This window comes from Sorex fumeus, unplaced genomic scaffold, assembly GCF_029834395.1.
Source record: "Sorex fumeus unplaced genomic scaffold, SorFum_2.1 ptg000041l, whole genome shotgun sequence".
Taxonomy (NCBI): Eukaryota; Metazoa; Chordata; class Mammalia; order Eulipotyphla; family Soricidae; genus Sorex; species Sorex fumeus.
This window is the reverse complement of record NW_026606098.1, coordinates 10,484,285-10,500,252: the sequence shown is the minus strand read 5'-3', so window position 1 is coordinate 10,500,252 and position 15,968 is coordinate 10,484,285. Positions and strand designations below refer to the sequence as shown.

Sequence of the window (15,968 nt, the reverse complement as noted above, 5' to 3'; positions counted from 1 at the left end):
CCTTGGCACAGAGCTCAGAGGAAGCCCTGAGAGCTGCTGGGCGCGGCCCCAAAACAAAACAACCCCAAAAATCTGCACTCAGAGACAGAGATAGGACAGTGGGGAGGGAGTTTGCCTTACATGCGGCCAACCAAGTTTCGATCCCCAGCACCCTATAGGGTCTCCTGAGCATCACCAGGAGTGCAGAGCCAGGAGTCAGCTCTGCGCACTGTCTGGGTCAGGAGTGGCCCACACACAAAAATAAAATAAAATGGAAACGGAAGTGGGGCTGGAGCGATGATACAGAGGGAAGGTCATTTGTCTTGCACGACGCAAGTTTGATTTCCAGCATCCCACAAGGTTCCCTGAGCTCCGCCAGGAGTGTTCCCTGAATGGAACACTCCGCCAGGAGTCAGCCCTGAGCACCACCAGGTGTGGCAAACAAACAAACAAACAACTCAGTTCTTCGAGTATCCCCTTTCTTTCTGTTAGTCATTTTTTTTTTTGGGGGGGGGGGGACTGTCTCTGCCTGCCTTCCCACGCCAGCCCCAGCCCCCACCCACTGCTGGCGTCACCCCCGCTGCCCGTGGTCCCACCTGCCCCTCGGCCTGTCCCTCAGCAGCTGCTGCCCCGATCTTGGCATCCTTCACCCTGAACTTCACCATCACCAACAAGCACTACAGCAAGGACATGAGGTTCCCGGGCTCCGAAAAGTTCAACTCCACTGACAAGATCATCCAGCACCGGGTGAGCCTCCCGCGGTCACCAGTTGCCACTCCCCAAAATCACATTGGTCCACATCCCCCCCAAGAGCTGCCGTTTACTTTTTTCATTTCCTTCCCCCCCCCCCCCACCCCAGCTCAACCCGTTGCTCGCCAAGACCTTCCTGGGTCCCTTTTATGCTGGCTGCAGACTGGAGTCGCTCAGGTGAGGTGGCTGCCCTCACACACAGGGGTGCGTGGGCCGGATGGAGGCTCCCTGACCAGCGCTACCCATTGGTTTAAAGACTCAGCTCTTGGGGGCTGGAGCGATAGCACAGCGGGTAGGGTGTTTGCCTTGCATGCAGCCGACCCAGGTTCGATTCCCGGCATCCCATATAGTCCCCTGAGCACTGCCAAGAGTAATTCCTGAGTGCAGAGCCAGGAGTAGCCCCTGATCATTGCCAGGTGGGACCCAAAAATCAAATAATAATAATAATAATAATAATAATAGCACTGTAGCACTGTCCTTCCATTGTTCATCGATTTGCTCGAGTGGGCACCAGTAACGTCTCCATTGTGAGCCTTATTGTTACTGTTTTTGGCATATCAAATACGCTATGGGGAACTTGCCAGGCTCTGCCATGTGGACGAGATACTGCAAGCTACCAAGAGTATCTAGCCCGAACAGCAAAGCCTGGCAAGCTCCCCGTGATGCATTTGATATGCCAAACACAGTAACAAGTTTCACAATGTTACTGGGCCCACTCAGCAAATCGATGAACAACGGGAGGACAGTGACAGTGATTTTTATTATTATTATTGCTTTTTGGGTTGCACTCGGTGATGCACAGGGGTTACTCCTGTCTTTGAACTCAGAAATTACTCCTGGTGGTGCTCGGGGGACCATATGGGATGCTGGGAATCGAACCCGGGTCGGCCATGTGCAAGGCCCTTCCCGCAGCTTCCTCCTCCTCCTCCTCCTCCTCCTCCTCCACCTTCTCCTCCTCCTCCTACTTCTTCATTATTATTATTATTATTATTGGGCTGGAGCCATAGCACAGCAGGTAAGGCATTTGCCTTGATTCCTCCGCGCCCACTGGGCTCTCTCTCCCGCAGCCTCTTGCTTCTTTCTTTGTTTCTCTCTTTGGTTGTGGGGCCTCACCCGGCAGTGCTCAGGGCTGACTCTTAGCTCTGTGCTCCAGGGATGACTCCTCGGCAACACCAGGGATTTGAACCAGGGTCAGCCACTATTCTCTCTCCCCGGCCCTGACCCGTTGTTGTAAGTAAGGACTCAGTTCTCTGAGAAGAACCCCTGCGCTAGAGATAGCACAGCAGGGAGGGCGCTTGCCTTCCCTGTGACTGACCTGGGTTCGATGCCCAGCATCCCACAGGGTCCCCTGAGCACCGCCAGGAGTAATTCCTGAGTTCAGAGCCAGGAGTCACCCCTGAGCATCTCTGGGTGTGACCGAAAAAGTCAAAAATCAAAACAATAACAACAAAAATTTCATCCCCAAGACTGGAGAGATAGGACATCAGGGAGGGTGTTTGCCTTCCATGTGGTCAACCAGCTTCGATCCCCGGCACCCCACAGGGTCTCTTGAGCCCCACCAGGAGTGATCACTGAGTGCAGAGCCAGAAGTCAGCCCTGAGCACCAATGGGTGTGGCAAAAAAAATTCCATTTCCAGGGCTAAAGCTATAGTATAGCAGGGAAGGCACTTGCCTGCACGTAGCCAACCTGGGTTCAATCCCGGGACCTCATATGGCCCCTGAGCTCCACCCCCCAGCAATGATCCCTCAGCAGAGAGCCGGGAGGAAGCCTGGTGCACAGCCGGGTATGGCCCAAAGACAAACACAGCAATTCCATTTCCTAGGCCTGGAAGAGAAGTCCAGAGGTTAAGGCCTGCACCTGACCCAGAACTGATCCCTGGCAATGCGTAGTGCCCTGAGCATTGCCGGGTGCAGCCCTGGGGGCCACCAGCACCTCAGGGCCTGAGCAGCACTACATCCTCAGGCCCTTGCATTGAACCCAAGGCCCATTTGGCCCAGAGTCACCTTCTGAGCACTGTTTGGGAGGGATTCAAATACCAAAGGAGGGGGAAAAATCTATATTCTTGGGGGTTGGAGCAGTAGTACAGCAGGGAGGGCACTTGCTTCGCACGCAGCCAACCTAGGTTGGATCCTCGGCACCCCACGGGGTCCCCCGAGCCCCGCCAAGAGTGATCCCTGAGCTCAGAGCCAGGAGTCAGCCCTGAGCACCGCCAGGTGTCCTCCTCACCCCCAGAAAATTCCACGGCTGTCTTCTTGTTAATTTCAAATGATGTTTCCGGAGCCTCCAGCCCATCCCCACACACGCAGGAGGCAGAGCTCACGCCCTTAGCCACGCCCTTCCGCTCTCCTGCTCCCCCCTGCCTCAGAAGCCCCCCACCCCCAGTTGCTACATTCCCCCCAACCCCTTGGCTCCATCCTCAGGCGTGAGTACGGAGGCAGTGCCACAGGCGTGGGCCTGGTCTGCGGCTACTACACGAACCCCGCGGGCCCCAGGCTGGACTGGACGGAGCTGTACTGGGAGCTCAGCCTGCTCACGCGGGGCGTCAACCAGCTGGGCCCCTTTGCCCTGGACAGGAAGAGCCTCCGCGTGAACGGTGAGCACTGTGCGGGGCTCAGTTCTCCGTCCCCATCATCTAGGACCCCTCCAGGGGCTCAGTGGCCTTCTCCAGGGCTGCATGTCCCCTGCCCCTACCCTACCTTTGCTCTCCCCAAAGTCCCTCGAATACGCCACAGTTCATCCCGACAGTTCTCACCTCCTCTCCACAGGTTATGGCTTCGAAGACGTGGTGCCCTCCACCTCCAGTGAGTCCTCCAGCCTGCCACAGCGGGCTCGGAATCCTTGATCTCCCGCTCTCACCTGGTTTGGAGGGGGTGGGTGGAAGCATCTGGAAGGGCCCCCAGTTCATCCTATCTCACACACTGCATCTAGCTAGATAGCTCGGCCCTGAATGAGCCCTGACCACCACCCTAACTGCCCCCCCAAATTAATTTTTTTAGCTTTTGGGGTCATACCCAGAAATGCTCCTGGCTCTGCACTCAGGAATTCCTCCTGGCTGTGCTCAGGGGACCATATGGGATGCTGGGAATCGAACCCGCGTCGGCCGCTTGCAAGGCAACCACCCTACCCGTTGTGCTATCATTCCAGCTCCCCAAATTCTTTATAGCCTCAGTATTTGGGGGGGGGGGAGGAGGGGAATATTCCAGTGCTCAAGCAACCTTGCAGATCACTCCAGGTGATGTTCAGGTGACAATCAGCTGATGCTCAGGTGATGCTCAGCTGATATTTGGGTGATGCTCAAGTGATATGCAGGTGGTGCTTGGGTGATACTCGGATGATGCTCAGGTGATACTCAAGTGATGCTCAGGTGATCAACTGATATTTGGGTGATGCTCAGGTGATATGCAGGTGATGCTCAGGTAATGCGTGGGCGATGCTCAGGTGATGCTCAGGTGATATTTGGGTTATGCTCAGGTGACATTCATGTGATGCTTGAGTGATATTCATGTGATGCTTGGGTGATATGCAGGTGATGCTAGGGCGATGCTTGGGTGAGCTCTGGTGGTGCTTGGGTGTTACTCAGATAATTCTCAAGTGATACTCATGTGATGCTTGGGAGATGCTTGGGCGATATTTGGGTGATACTCAGGTGATGCTTGGGCGATGCCCAGGTGATATTTGAGTGATGCTTGGGTGATATTCATGTGATACTAGGGTGATGCTTGGGTGATATGCAGGTGATGCTAGGGTGATGCTTGGGTGATGCTCTGGTGGTGCTTGGGTGATACTTAGATGATGCTCGGGTGATACTCAGGTGATGCTCAGGTGATGCTTGGGCGATGCTCAGGTGATACTCAGGTAATGCTTGGGTGATGCTCAGATGGTACCTGGGTGATACATAGGTGATGTTCAGGTGATATTCAGGTGATGCTAAGGTAAAGCTTGGTTGATACTCAGGTGATATTCAAGTGATTCGTGGGTGGTATGTGGGTGATACTCAGGTGATATGGAGGTGATGCTAGGGTGGTGCTTGAGTGATACTCAGATGATGCTCATGTGATACTCAGGTGATGCTTGGGTGATTGATTACTCAGGTGATACGCAAGTGATTCTTGGGTGGTGTGTGGGTGATACTCAGGCGATATTCAGGTGATGCTTGGGTGATGCTCAGGTGATGTTTTGGTTCAAGGAGATCACCAAACCCACCCAGCCATACTTGGGGATCCATGTGGTGCCAGGATTCAGACTTAGGTCAGTTGAGCTACTTGCCCCCCCCCCCCCACACACACACCACCACTACTCTGAGGTCGTTTAAATCCAGAGATCCCACTTACCTGGCCATACCTGCCTCTGAGCAGACCCTGGGCTGGCTTTTTGGGCTGGCTGAAAGCCCAAAGGCCACAGAGATATCCCCAGTGCGTCTATCCCGACATCCCCCTCCCCAAGTCGCAGCGTCTGCCCTGACAGCAGACCAGAGCTGTGGGCACTAACAGGCACCCCCCAGTCGCAGGGAGAAGGGATCCCCGAGCCCGAGACCTTTGGCGTCACTAGCCTTGCCTTCCTGTGCACCCTCCGCAGCCGGGGGGCCCTCCCAGAAGTCCTTCATGGTAAACTTCACCATCGACAACCTGCGCTACGCTTCGGACATGGGCCAGCCGGGCTCTCCCAAGTTCAACATCACTGACAGGGTCTTACAGTACCTGGTGAGTGGCAGGCCTCGTCGCCCCGCCCATCCGACGCCACGCCCACCTCGTGACATGCCTGCTCGAGACCACGCCCACTCACCACCCTGCCTATGGCATTGGCCGCCCGTCTCCCTTGTCCCGCCCATTTGACACCCCCGCCAACCGTGTGCCCCGCCCATCTAGCCCCGCCCACCACCCTGTCGCCCTGCCCCCTACCCATCCAGGCGGGGACTGAGGGCGTTCTCCTCAGCACTATCTCCCCTCCCCTTGCAGCTCAACCCGTTGTTCTTCAAGAGCAGCCTAGGGGCCCGCTTTGGGGGCTGCAAGGTCGCCACTCTGAGGTGAGGATGTGCGCCGGGAAGACAGAGAAGGCCCCCACAGTCCTGCCTGGGGCTGGGGGGGGGGGCTTCTTGGAGGAGCCGATGTTTGAGGGGAGGGAGTGAACCAGGACCTCCTTCAGGGAGAGAAGGGAACTCGGGGCCATGCAGAGATCCAGGGGGATGGCACGGGGAAGCCAGGTGGACCCACTGGGAATGGGGCACCAGGCCTCAAGTTATGGGGGGACATGCTCAGTGGCCACCTGTGTCCCCCAGGCCAGTGGAGAATGGAGCCAAGACGGGCGTGGACTTAGCCTGCACCTATGCCCAGGCCCCCCGCGCCCCGGGGCTCCCTGCCGAGCGGCTGTTCCACGAGCTTAGCTGGCAGACTGAGGGCATCACCCAGCTGGGCCCCTACTCCTTGGACAAGGACAGCCTGTATATCAATGGTGAGTGGGTCTGAAGTCTGCCGCCCCCAGGTACCTCAGGAGTCCCAGAACCCCAAAAGAGAAGAACACTAATGGTGCTTAAGAGCTGCTCCCAAGGAGCTGGAGTGATAGCACAGCAGGTTTGCCTTGCCCGCGGCTGGCCCGGGTTTAATTCCCAGAATCCCATATGGTCCCCCGAGCACCACCAGGAGTAATTCCTGAGTGCAGAGCACCCCTGTGCATTGCGGTGTGTGACCCAAAGAGCAAAAAAAAAAAAACTGCTCCCAGTTTTGTGCTGGGGAGCAGTTCCCTCCCTGCGATGCCTCGGGAACCCTGTGGTACTGGGAGTCCCACCCAGCCTCCTGCTTACAAAGCCTGCACTCTGCCCATTGTGCCATCTCTCCGGCCCCCAGAACAGGGTATTGGTATTTGGGGTATTTTTCCCTGTGTTTTTTGTTTGGGGGCCACATGCAGCAGTGCTCAGGGCTGACTCCTGGCTCAGTGCTCAGGGATCACGCCTGGCAGGCTCGGGGCAACCATATGGGGTTCAACTGCGCGCAAAGCAGGAACCTTCCCACTGTCCTCTCTCCAGCCTAGAATGGGGTTTTGTAGTCTGCGGAGACCGCTTCTCCTGGTCTGCCAGTGCCTCTTTGCTGATGCGTGATCTCTGTCTCTTTCTGTCTGTCTGTCTGTCTGTCTGTCTCTCTGTCTCTCTCTCTCTTTCTCTCTCTCCCTCCCTCTCTAGGTTACAATGAGCTGGGTCCAGAGGAGATGCCTGAAAGTAAGTGTTGTATTTTGTGTTCCTTTGTTCTGTTGTTGGTGCTGGGGGGCTGTGGATGGAGCCCGGGGCTCCCCACGTACAACCTGAGCTCCAGCCCCTGAACGCCCCTGCCTGACCCCTGGTGTGTGTCTCTCAGCCTGAGTCCGACGCAGCCTTTGTGGGCGAGCACACACGATTCTCTGACACAGGGTGCGGTGGGGCCCAGGTGTCACGGACACCTCTCTGAATCTCCCTTCCATTTGGACTCAGAGGGTTGGAGTCTGAACTGGCATCCGGCAGGGCTGGGCACGGCTGGACCCGCGGTCCTCACCTGGCCCCTTTTCTCCTTGCTGGCCCACGATAGCTTTGGGCTGGGCCAACAAGGGGGGAGTGTGGGGGAGCTTCTCCCACAGTGGAGGGGCACGGGGAACTACTCCCACACAGGCTGAGCTCGCTGTGCCTCCTGACCTCCCTCTCATAGCTCCAGAACCGGCCACCACAATCCTGCCCTCTTCATCATCAACCCTACTGCCGGAAACCACCACGGGTAAGAGGGAGCTGCTGTGGGGCCAGAAGGAGAGGCCCGAGGGTGGGACGCTTGCCTTGCACGCAGCCGACCCGGGTTCGATCCTTGGCATCCCACATAGTTCCCCCGAGCACTGCCAGGAATGATGCCTGAGTGCAGACTCAGGCGTCATCCCTGAACATAGCAAGGGGTGGCCCAAAAAAACAAAACAGTGAGGCTTGGGGCCGGAGCAGGGAGGGTGTTTGCCTTGCATGCAGCTGACCTGTGTTCAATCTCCAGCATCCCATAGGGTCCCCCAAGCAACTCCAGGGGTAATTCCGAGTGCAGAGCCAGGAGTAACCCCTGAGCATCGCTGGGTGTGATCCAAAAAGCAAAAAAGGGGGGGCTCTAGCTGCTCCTTTCAAGAGAAGGTTCCAGCCCCACATTTCTACCAACCAGTAGCCACTGAGAGGGACCAGGAGGGGGACCAGGCTTGTTTATATTGGGTTCAGGACAACCATTTGGATCCCGGAGATGCAAACAGGGCCAGAGAGAGAGAGAGAGAGAGAGAGAGAGAGGACAGCAGGGAAAGCACTGGCCTTGCACACAGCCAAACCTGGGTTCGACCCCCGGAACCTCAAAGGTCCCCCAAGCCCCACCAGGCCCTGAGCACAGAACCAGGAGTCAGCCCCTGAGTGCCTCTGGGTGTGGCCCCAGAACCAAAACCAGGAAGAAAACCAGATTATGACCTTGCTGTCCAGCACCCGCGCGCCTGCGACCCTCCATCCTTCATCCCCTCTGTCCCACCTTTCTTCCTTCCAGTGTTCGGGGACCAAGACCAAGGGTGGCTCTTTGCTCCACCCTGCCTGGTCCCTTGTTCTGTCACTCATGAAACCACCAAGGAGGGAGCTTGGCCAGCTGCTTTGTCCTTCTCCTTCTGATTTATTTGGCCTGACACAACACCCTCCGCTTCCACCCGTGTGCCACCAAGTGACGTGTGATATCTTTTCTCACACACTGCCGAGTAGCTCGCGTGGGAACCCTCCCACCCTTGGTGGGGGTGCTGCAGGGGGGAAGGGAAGATGGATCCCAGTGCTCCCCATGCTGGACGACGCTCTCCGTCCTCACCCCTCGTCCCCCCTCCCCCTCCCCCGCTTCCTGCAGCACCAGGCCCCCACCTGCAAAGTCTCACTCTCAACTTCACCATCACCAACCTCCCCTACTCCACGGACATGAGCTACGGTTCCGCCAAATTCAACAGCACCGAAAGGATCCTGAAGGGCCTGGTGAGACCCCCCACCCCTGCACCCCAGTAATGGCCTAACTCCCCACCCTGCAGCCAGCCCGGCTCTTCTTCTCATCCTCCTTCTCCCCCTTCTCCAGCTTGAACCCTTGATCCGGAGGAGTGTCCTGGGTCCCTTCTACTCTGCCTGTCACCTGACTTCGCTCAAGTAAGACCCTGTGTCTGTGCCGTGAAGCACAGGTCCTCTTGATTCAACGGCCAAACTGCCCTTGCATGAGAAGCCAAACCCTGGTGTCAGAAACCCTGCTAGAGGTCAGAGAAGTGGGACCATGGGGACAGCGCTCACCTGGCATGCGACCAGCTCGGTTCAATCCCCGGCTCTACCTGGGGTCCTCTCAGTCCTGCCAGGAGCGATCCCTGGGCACAGAGGCAGGACGAAGCCCTGAGCATTGCCCGGGGTGGTCTGAAAACTAGTCACCCAGGGCCCAGAGCAATAGCACAGCAGGTAAGGCACAGGCCTTGCATGCAACCGACCCAGGTTCAATTTCCGGCATCCCAGAGGGTCCGCTGAGCACCGCTAGGAGTGATCACTGAGTGCAGAGCCCGGAGTAAACCCAGAGCACTGCAGGTGTGCCGCCCCCCCCCCAAAAAAAAAACACAAAATGGTCGGTAGGGCGTTTGCCTTGCATGGGGCCGACCCGGGTTCGATTCCCAGCATCCCATATGGTCCCCTGAGCACCACCAGGGGTAATTCCTGAGTGCAGAGCCAGGAGTAACCCTTGTGCATCATCGGGTGTGACCCATACAGCTGAAACAAAAACAAAAACAACCCACAAAACAAAAAATAAAAAAAATACTAAGGTCCACCAGAATTATTGGGGATTGTCTCCTTTTTCAGTTTCTCCACCGACCTCCTGTCTTCTCTCTCTCTCTCTCTCTCTCTCTCTCTCTCTCTCTCTCTCTCTCTCTCTCTCTCTCTCTCTCGCTTTCTCTCCTCCCCCCAGGCCGGAGGAGGACAGGGTGGCAACCAGCGTGGACGTGCTCTGCCTGTACTACTCTGACCCCAAGAGCCTGGGGCTGGCCCGGGAGCGGCTGTACTGGGAACTGTACCAGCTGACCCGAGGCGTCCAGCACTTGGGTCCCTACAACCTGATTCAGGACAGCCTGTTGGTGGACGGTAAGCGCTGCCCCCCACTGGGCTGGGACCCAGGGGGATACCCATTGGTGGGCTTTGTCCTTGGGCTCCTGAATCATGCATAAGAGTTTGCCGAGAAAGAATGAAAGAATGATGCTGGGGGGGGGGGGGGGGGGGGGGTAAACTCCCAGTGCGACGCTCGCGTCTCCTGCGGGCTGCTTCTGCCCCAGGCCTCCCTGACTCTGCTCCTCCTCTCTGTGGCGCCAGGCTACGCACCCCACAGGGCCTCTCAGCAGAGCGAATTCCAGCTCCACTTCCGCATCGTCAACTGGAAGAGCAGCAGCGGCTCCCCAGAATTCACTGCCCTGGAGAGGGACATTCAGGACAAGGTGGCTGGCCTGGTCCAGCCATTCTCATCTCCCCCGCCCAGGGCGCCCCCATCTCGGCAGAGAGCACGGATGTGGCGCACCCCTTCCCCACCCCTGCCTTCTCTTCCTTCCCAGAAGTGGGGTGCTGGGCCCCTACCCCCGTTTCTAGGAGCCCTGTGTTGTGGAAGGGGGAGGTGGCGAAGGGCACGCGCGGCTGAACCCTGGGGGCAGACCCGGGATCTGAACTCGTGGTCTCCTGGGTTCCAAGTTCGACGTTCTTGGTGGGGTTTGGGGGGCACATTCCCGGGTCCCTGTGCGTGCCAGGCAGACTTGGCAGCTCGGAGTCCTTCTTCGCCCGCCTCGACTGGGGGCTCTGTTCCTTCACCTGCACCCTTGGGGGGACTGACTGAGAACTGCCGTGCCCCTTCCCTCCAGGTGACGGGGGTCTACGTGGGCAGCCGGCTCCAGGACGCGTTTCTCTCCTGTCTGCTCACCAATGTGACGTAAGTGGAGGCACGAAGGCGCGCGGGTGGGAGGGCAGGCGGGTCCATTAGTTTGCTTTGTGGGTTTTGTTTTATTTTTGGTGGGTTTGGGGTTGTTGTCTTGGTGTTTGGGTTATTTTGTTTATTTTTGGGTTTTGTCCTTGTGGATTTGGGGGTTTTGGTTTTTGCGGGTTTTGTTGGTTTTTGTTTTGATTTGGAGAGGTTTTTTGGGGGTGTTCGTGTTTTGGGGGTGTTGTTTCTGTTGTATGGGCTTTGGGGGGTTTGTTTTTGTTTTTGTTTTCTGTATTATTTGTGGATTAGAAGTTTATTTGTTATTGGGTTTTTTATGGTTTTCGTTTTGTTTTTAATTTGTGGAAGAGGGTTGTTGTTGGGGGTTTTTGTTTTATTTTTGTTGGTTTTTTTTGTTTAGTTTTAGTTTGGATTTTAGTTTTTGTGGATTTGGGGGTTTTGGTTTTTGTTGTTGGGGTTTTGAGGGGTTTTATTTATTTATTTATTTATTTGCTTTTTGGGTCACACCCAGCGATGCTCAGGGGTTACTCCTGGCTCATGCACTCAGGAATTACTCCTGGCAGTGCTCGGGGGACCATATGGGATGCTGGGAATCGAACCTGGGTCGGCCATGTTGGCTGCAAGGCAAACGCCCTACCTGCTGTGCTATCACTCCAGCCCCATTGAGGGGTTTGTTTTAGTTTTGCTCTTTGGTTTGTTTTTATTGGTTTTTGTTTTGTAGTTTTGTGAAATTTGGGGGGGTTGTTTTAGTTTTTAATTGTTTTGTTTTTGCCCTGGATCATGGGGAGGACCCCCTCCACACACACACACACACACACACACACACACACACACACATACACACACACACACACACACACCATCACAGGCTCTGCAGGCTGTGCAGACGGAATGGGGAGCTGGGCCTCCCCACACCCTCATTTCTTGCCATTTCTCCTCTTCCCAGGTTGGATCCCCTGCGGGTCACCGTTGCGGCCCTTTTCTCCTCTGATGTGGACCCGGAGGAGGTGGCGGGGGTCTTCCTGAACAGGACCCTGAATGCCTCTTCCCACTGGCTGGGCGCCACCTACCAGCTGGCCGATGTGCACGTGACAGGTGGGGCTGAGGGGAGGGGCTGGCATCTGGAGGGAGGGCAGATGGGCGGGGAGGAAGGACGGGGCCTTCGAGGCACCAGGGAAGGGCAACAGCAGGAAGAGAATGAAGCTGCCTGCTTAGTCCATCATGGATCACGTGTTTGATGGTTTCATTCATTCATTCATTCATTCACTCATTCATTCAACAAGTTCATGGGGGGGCGGGTTATTTTGATGTTTGGGCCACGGCCGGCTGTGCTCAGGGGTGACTTCTGGCTCTGCACTCAGGGATCACACCCTGTGGGGTCTTGGGATGCTATGCAGTGCTGGGGATGAAACTTGGGTCCTGCTGTGTGCAAGGCCGGCAGCTCAGGGCCAGAGAGCGACCCCACAGGGCGAAGTTCAGACTTTGAACCCTGGCTGCTGTTCTCAGACACCAAAGCATCCCTGAACACCACCTGTGTTGAGTAGAGCATCCTGGTAGGGCCTCATGTGACCGCCCCCACCCACCCAAATCCATCAATAGTAATAACGACGCAGCTCAAGCTACCGCCCTTGCTAGGATTACGTCGATGAGCTGGCGCCACCTGGTGGTTGAACCTTCCCTGCGCCCCTCCCTTCCTCTCGCCACAGGCCCGCCCACCAGCTCCCAGCACTTCCAGCTGAACTTCACTGTCACCAACCTGCCCTATTCCCACAACCTGGCCCAGCCGGGCACTGCCCAGCACCTGCGAAACAAGAGAGGCCTGGAGGATGCGGTGAGAAAGGGGAGTGGTAGGGCACCCCGGGCCCCGAGTACGTCCTCCCGTGCACCTGGGCCTGCCAGGGGGTGGTTCGCAGGTGGCGGGGTTCCAGAGGGAGAAATGGGCACCAAGTGAGTCCGTCCCGTTCTCCTGAGAGGGGCAGGGGGAAGGGGAGATGCGGGTCTGGGTGAGCGTTCGTGGAGACGTTATGGACAGCTGGGAAAGGACTAGAAAGCCCCTGGATTGGGCTTCTGATTTGGGGTGGCACTGCCCTGTCTTTCAGCTCAACCGGCTCTTCCGAAACAGCAGTATTAAGAGCTATTTTTCGAACTGTGAAGTTTTAGCGTTCAGGTGAGTGCCAACCCGACTTTGAAGTTCTCCAGAAGTATTGGTAAAACATAAGGGGCTCCCAATTCTTTCGTATCCTAATTGTTTGGTAATAGAGCCCTAGAAATGTTGGTCAAAAAAAAAAACTTATAATGCCACGAGCCAGGTTATGCAATGGTTAGGGCACATGGGTTGGCCACACGCCCAGCAAGCATCTCTCCCTCTGTCCTAGCTTTCTAGGCCCTATCAGAAGTTCTCAAAAGGCTGGGAATTGTGGCAGAAAGCTAGGCGGGGAGAGGTGGAGGGAGGGAGGCAGGTCCTGAACATTCCCAGAGGAAGCAGGAAGCAGGGTAGAATATTCCAGAAGGTCCCTCCCAGACCGGTGTCCTTGCAGGCCTGTCCCCAACAATCGGCACACGGGGGTGGATTCCCTGTGTGACTTCTTGCCCCTGGCACGGAGACTGGACCGCGTGGCCATCTACGAGGAGTTCCTGAGACTCACCCAGAACGGCACCCAGCTCCAGAACTTCACCCTGGATGGGAGGAGTATCCTGGTGGATGGTGCGTTTGGGAGTGGGAGGGGGCTGCGTGCACTACCCTTGGGGAGGAGGCTTAGCCATTGAGACCTGCAAAAGGGGGGCACTGACCATTATCCATGGTTTACTTTGGACCAGTTCCATCCCAGGAAATCAGAGGAGGCTTCCTGGAGGAGTTGACATCGTAGGCTTGGACTAAAAACCGGCTCAGAGGGGCTGGAAAGATAGTACAGGGGAGTGGGTAGCGTGCTGTCCTGGCAAGCAGCCGACTTAGGTTTGATCCTCTGCATCCCGTAGGGTCCCGAGCCCCACCAGGAGTGATCCCTGAGTGCAGAGCCAGGAGTCAGCCCTGAGCACTGCCGGGCGTGGCCCAAAAACAAAACAATAAAACGGTCTCAGAAAAGAAGAAAGGGGTGGAGGGTAGGAGGTTCCCGACAGAAAAGCTCGTGTTTGGCAGAATCCCCTGAGTGATCCTGTGAGCTGGCCGAGTGGGAATCAGCCCCAACATCCACCATCCTCTTGTCTGCAGCCCTGCCCGCCCCTTCCAGCCTTTGCGGAGCCGTGGGTTGGGGTGGGGGTGGGGGGGCGGGGCATCATTCGAGTGTGTCCTGCAGCCGGTGTGAGCTGTGAAGAACTTCCGTCTACCGTGTACCCCTGGGCACTCTGCTGGTGCATAGAAGAACCACTTGGGTGGGCAGGGGTGGCCTGAGGAGATTCCTGGGGTGCAGGAGAGGGTGGGGGTGCTTGACCGCTGGCAGATCCGAATGCCAAGGAGAAAGCCTCACGGGCGTCTGTTCCTTTGCAGGCTACTCGGTCCCCCGACCTGAAGCCTTGACCGGGAACCCTGGTAAACATGGAAGAAGGGGGCTCCAGGAAATGGGGGGTGGGGGAGGGTCGCTCTTTCCACTTTGCACCTGATCCAAAAGAACCAGGCATGGGAGGGGTGGATATGGAAAGCTGGATAATGGGGGTCGGGGGCAGTTCGGAAGTGGAAGGAGGGGGGAAGCCAAGGAAAGGATGGGTGTGGAAGGAGCCTTATCCCGCCCTGCTCTCCCCAGAACTCCCCTTCTGGGCCATCATCCTCATCGGCCTGGCCGGGCTCCTGGTGCTCATCCTCTTCCTCCTCTGCTGCTTCCTGGTGAGACTCGTCCTGGGGCTTCCTGGGGTTTCCATGTCCTGGGGCTGGAGCCATAGGACAGCGGGAAGGGCACTGGCCTTGCATGCAGTTGGCCCGGGTTTGATCCCAGAGGGTCCCCCGAGCACCACCTGGAGTAATTCCTGAGCACAGAGCCAGGAGTCAGCCCTGAGCACTGCCAGGTGTGCCCCCCTAAAAAAATTTCATATCCTGGACCTGCAAGGATTAAATTTTTCAACTATTTTCTCCCCTTCTGGTGGCACTTTCTCTCTCTCCCTCCCTCTCTCCCTCCCTCTCTCTCCCCCCTCTAACCCTCTCTCTCCCTCTCTTTCTACCTTTCTCCTCTCCCTCCCTCTCCCTTTTTCTTCCTCCCTCTCTCCCCCTCCCTCCCTCTCTCTCCTTCTCTATCCCTCCCTCTCTCCCTCTCTCTCCCTCTCTCTCCCTTTCCCCCTCTCTCTGTGGATGGAGGGACCATTGGCGTGATGGTACCTATGAGAAGGAGTCCTATTTAAAACATCTCAGTTGAGGGGTGGTAAGGCGCTTGCCTTGCATGCAGTCACCAGGTTCAACCCCCAGCATCCCATAGGGTCCCCCGAGCACCGCCAGGAGTCATTCCTGATTGCGGAGCCAGGAGTCAGCCCTGAGCATCCCCGGCTGGGACCCAAAACCAAAACAGAGCGTGTAGGGATGAAGTAGAACCACTGAGCGCCCGGCAGTTAAGTGGGGCGACTGGGGAGCATCACATTGGTGGCAGGTTTGGGCCTCATCCTGCAGTGCTCAGGAGTCATTGGCTGGTGAGGCTCAGGGGACCCTCCCCAGGGTGGACCCCAAGCAGAACGGCAGAGATGGCCCTGACCGGGACGTGCCCTCTGATGCCAGTGCCCCCCTTCCCCCCACACCACCACCCAGGTCACCCTCTGCTTGAGGAGGAAGGAGGAAGATTACGAGGTCCAGCGTCGCCAGCTCTATTACCTGACCCATCTGGACCTGAGGAAGCTGCACTGATGGACTCTGGCTCGGGCCCATCTCCCCACCCTCTCCCCCCAATCTCCAAGTTTCAAGGAAACTTGACTGTCACACACACACAAAATTAAAACCCATGGGCCCGACATTCTGTGGTCCAGGCCTTTCCTGCCTCGTCAGCCCCTGGGATTGTGCTCACATGTCATCTGCTTCTTCGTGGCTCAGTCCACGGGGGGAGTCCAGAGCATTTCACACCCAGGGACGGCCTGAGTGGCACAGCTGGTTGAGAAAACTCTGGCATTTAAAACCGATAAGATGGGACGAATAGAGACGTTGTTGCTGCCCACTCGAGCAAATCGATGAACAACGGGATAACAGTGAAACAGTGAAGAGGGGCCAGAGAGATGGCGCGGGGGTGACGGTGCTGGCTTTGCATGCAGCTGACCCAGGTTCTATCCCAGGCTCCCCTCTAGGGTCCCTCGATCCCTGCCAGGAGTGATTCCTGAGCACA

The 15,968-nt window shown here is 56.9% G+C and overlaps 1 protein-coding gene across 1 annotated transcript in view; it reads left to right on the top strand.

Annotated features, from left to right (window-relative positions):
- LOC130028869 (mucin-16-like) overlaps positions 1–15,571 on the top strand; it is a 70,476-nt gene extending 54,905 nt beyond the window's left edge. Inside the window, exons 56-76 of the mRNA XM_056119711.1 lie at positions 599–726; positions 839–906; positions 3,151–3,323; positions 3,496–3,531; positions 5,306–5,430; positions 5,686–5,753; positions 6,006–6,178; positions 6,903–6,938; positions 7,399–7,464; positions 8,587–8,708; positions 8,806–8,873; positions 9,670–9,842; positions 10,068–10,189; positions 10,604–10,671; positions 11,627–11,775; positions 12,387–12,511; positions 12,780–12,847; positions 13,218–13,384; positions 14,165–14,206; positions 14,418–14,497; positions 15,404–15,571. Coding sequence (XP_055975686.1) covers positions 599–726; positions 839–906; positions 3,151–3,323; positions 3,496–3,531; positions 5,306–5,430; positions 5,686–5,753; positions 6,006–6,178; positions 6,903–6,938; positions 7,399–7,464; positions 8,587–8,708; positions 8,806–8,873; positions 9,670–9,842; positions 10,068–10,189; positions 10,604–10,671; positions 11,627–11,775; positions 12,387–12,511; positions 12,780–12,847; positions 13,218–13,384; positions 14,165–14,206; positions 14,418–14,497; positions 15,404–15,499 — 2,153 coding nt within the window. The 3' untranslated portion in view covers positions 15,500–15,571. The remainder of the gene's footprint in view (positions 1–598; positions 727–838; positions 907–3,150; positions 3,324–3,495; positions 3,532–5,305; positions 5,431–5,685; positions 5,754–6,005; positions 6,179–6,902; positions 6,939–7,398; positions 7,465–8,586; positions 8,709–8,805; positions 8,874–9,669; positions 9,843–10,067; positions 10,190–10,603; positions 10,672–11,626; positions 11,776–12,386; positions 12,512–12,779; positions 12,848–13,217; positions 13,385–14,164; positions 14,207–14,417; positions 14,498–15,403) is intronic.
- The last annotated feature ends 397 nt before the right edge of the window (positions 15,572–15,968 follow it).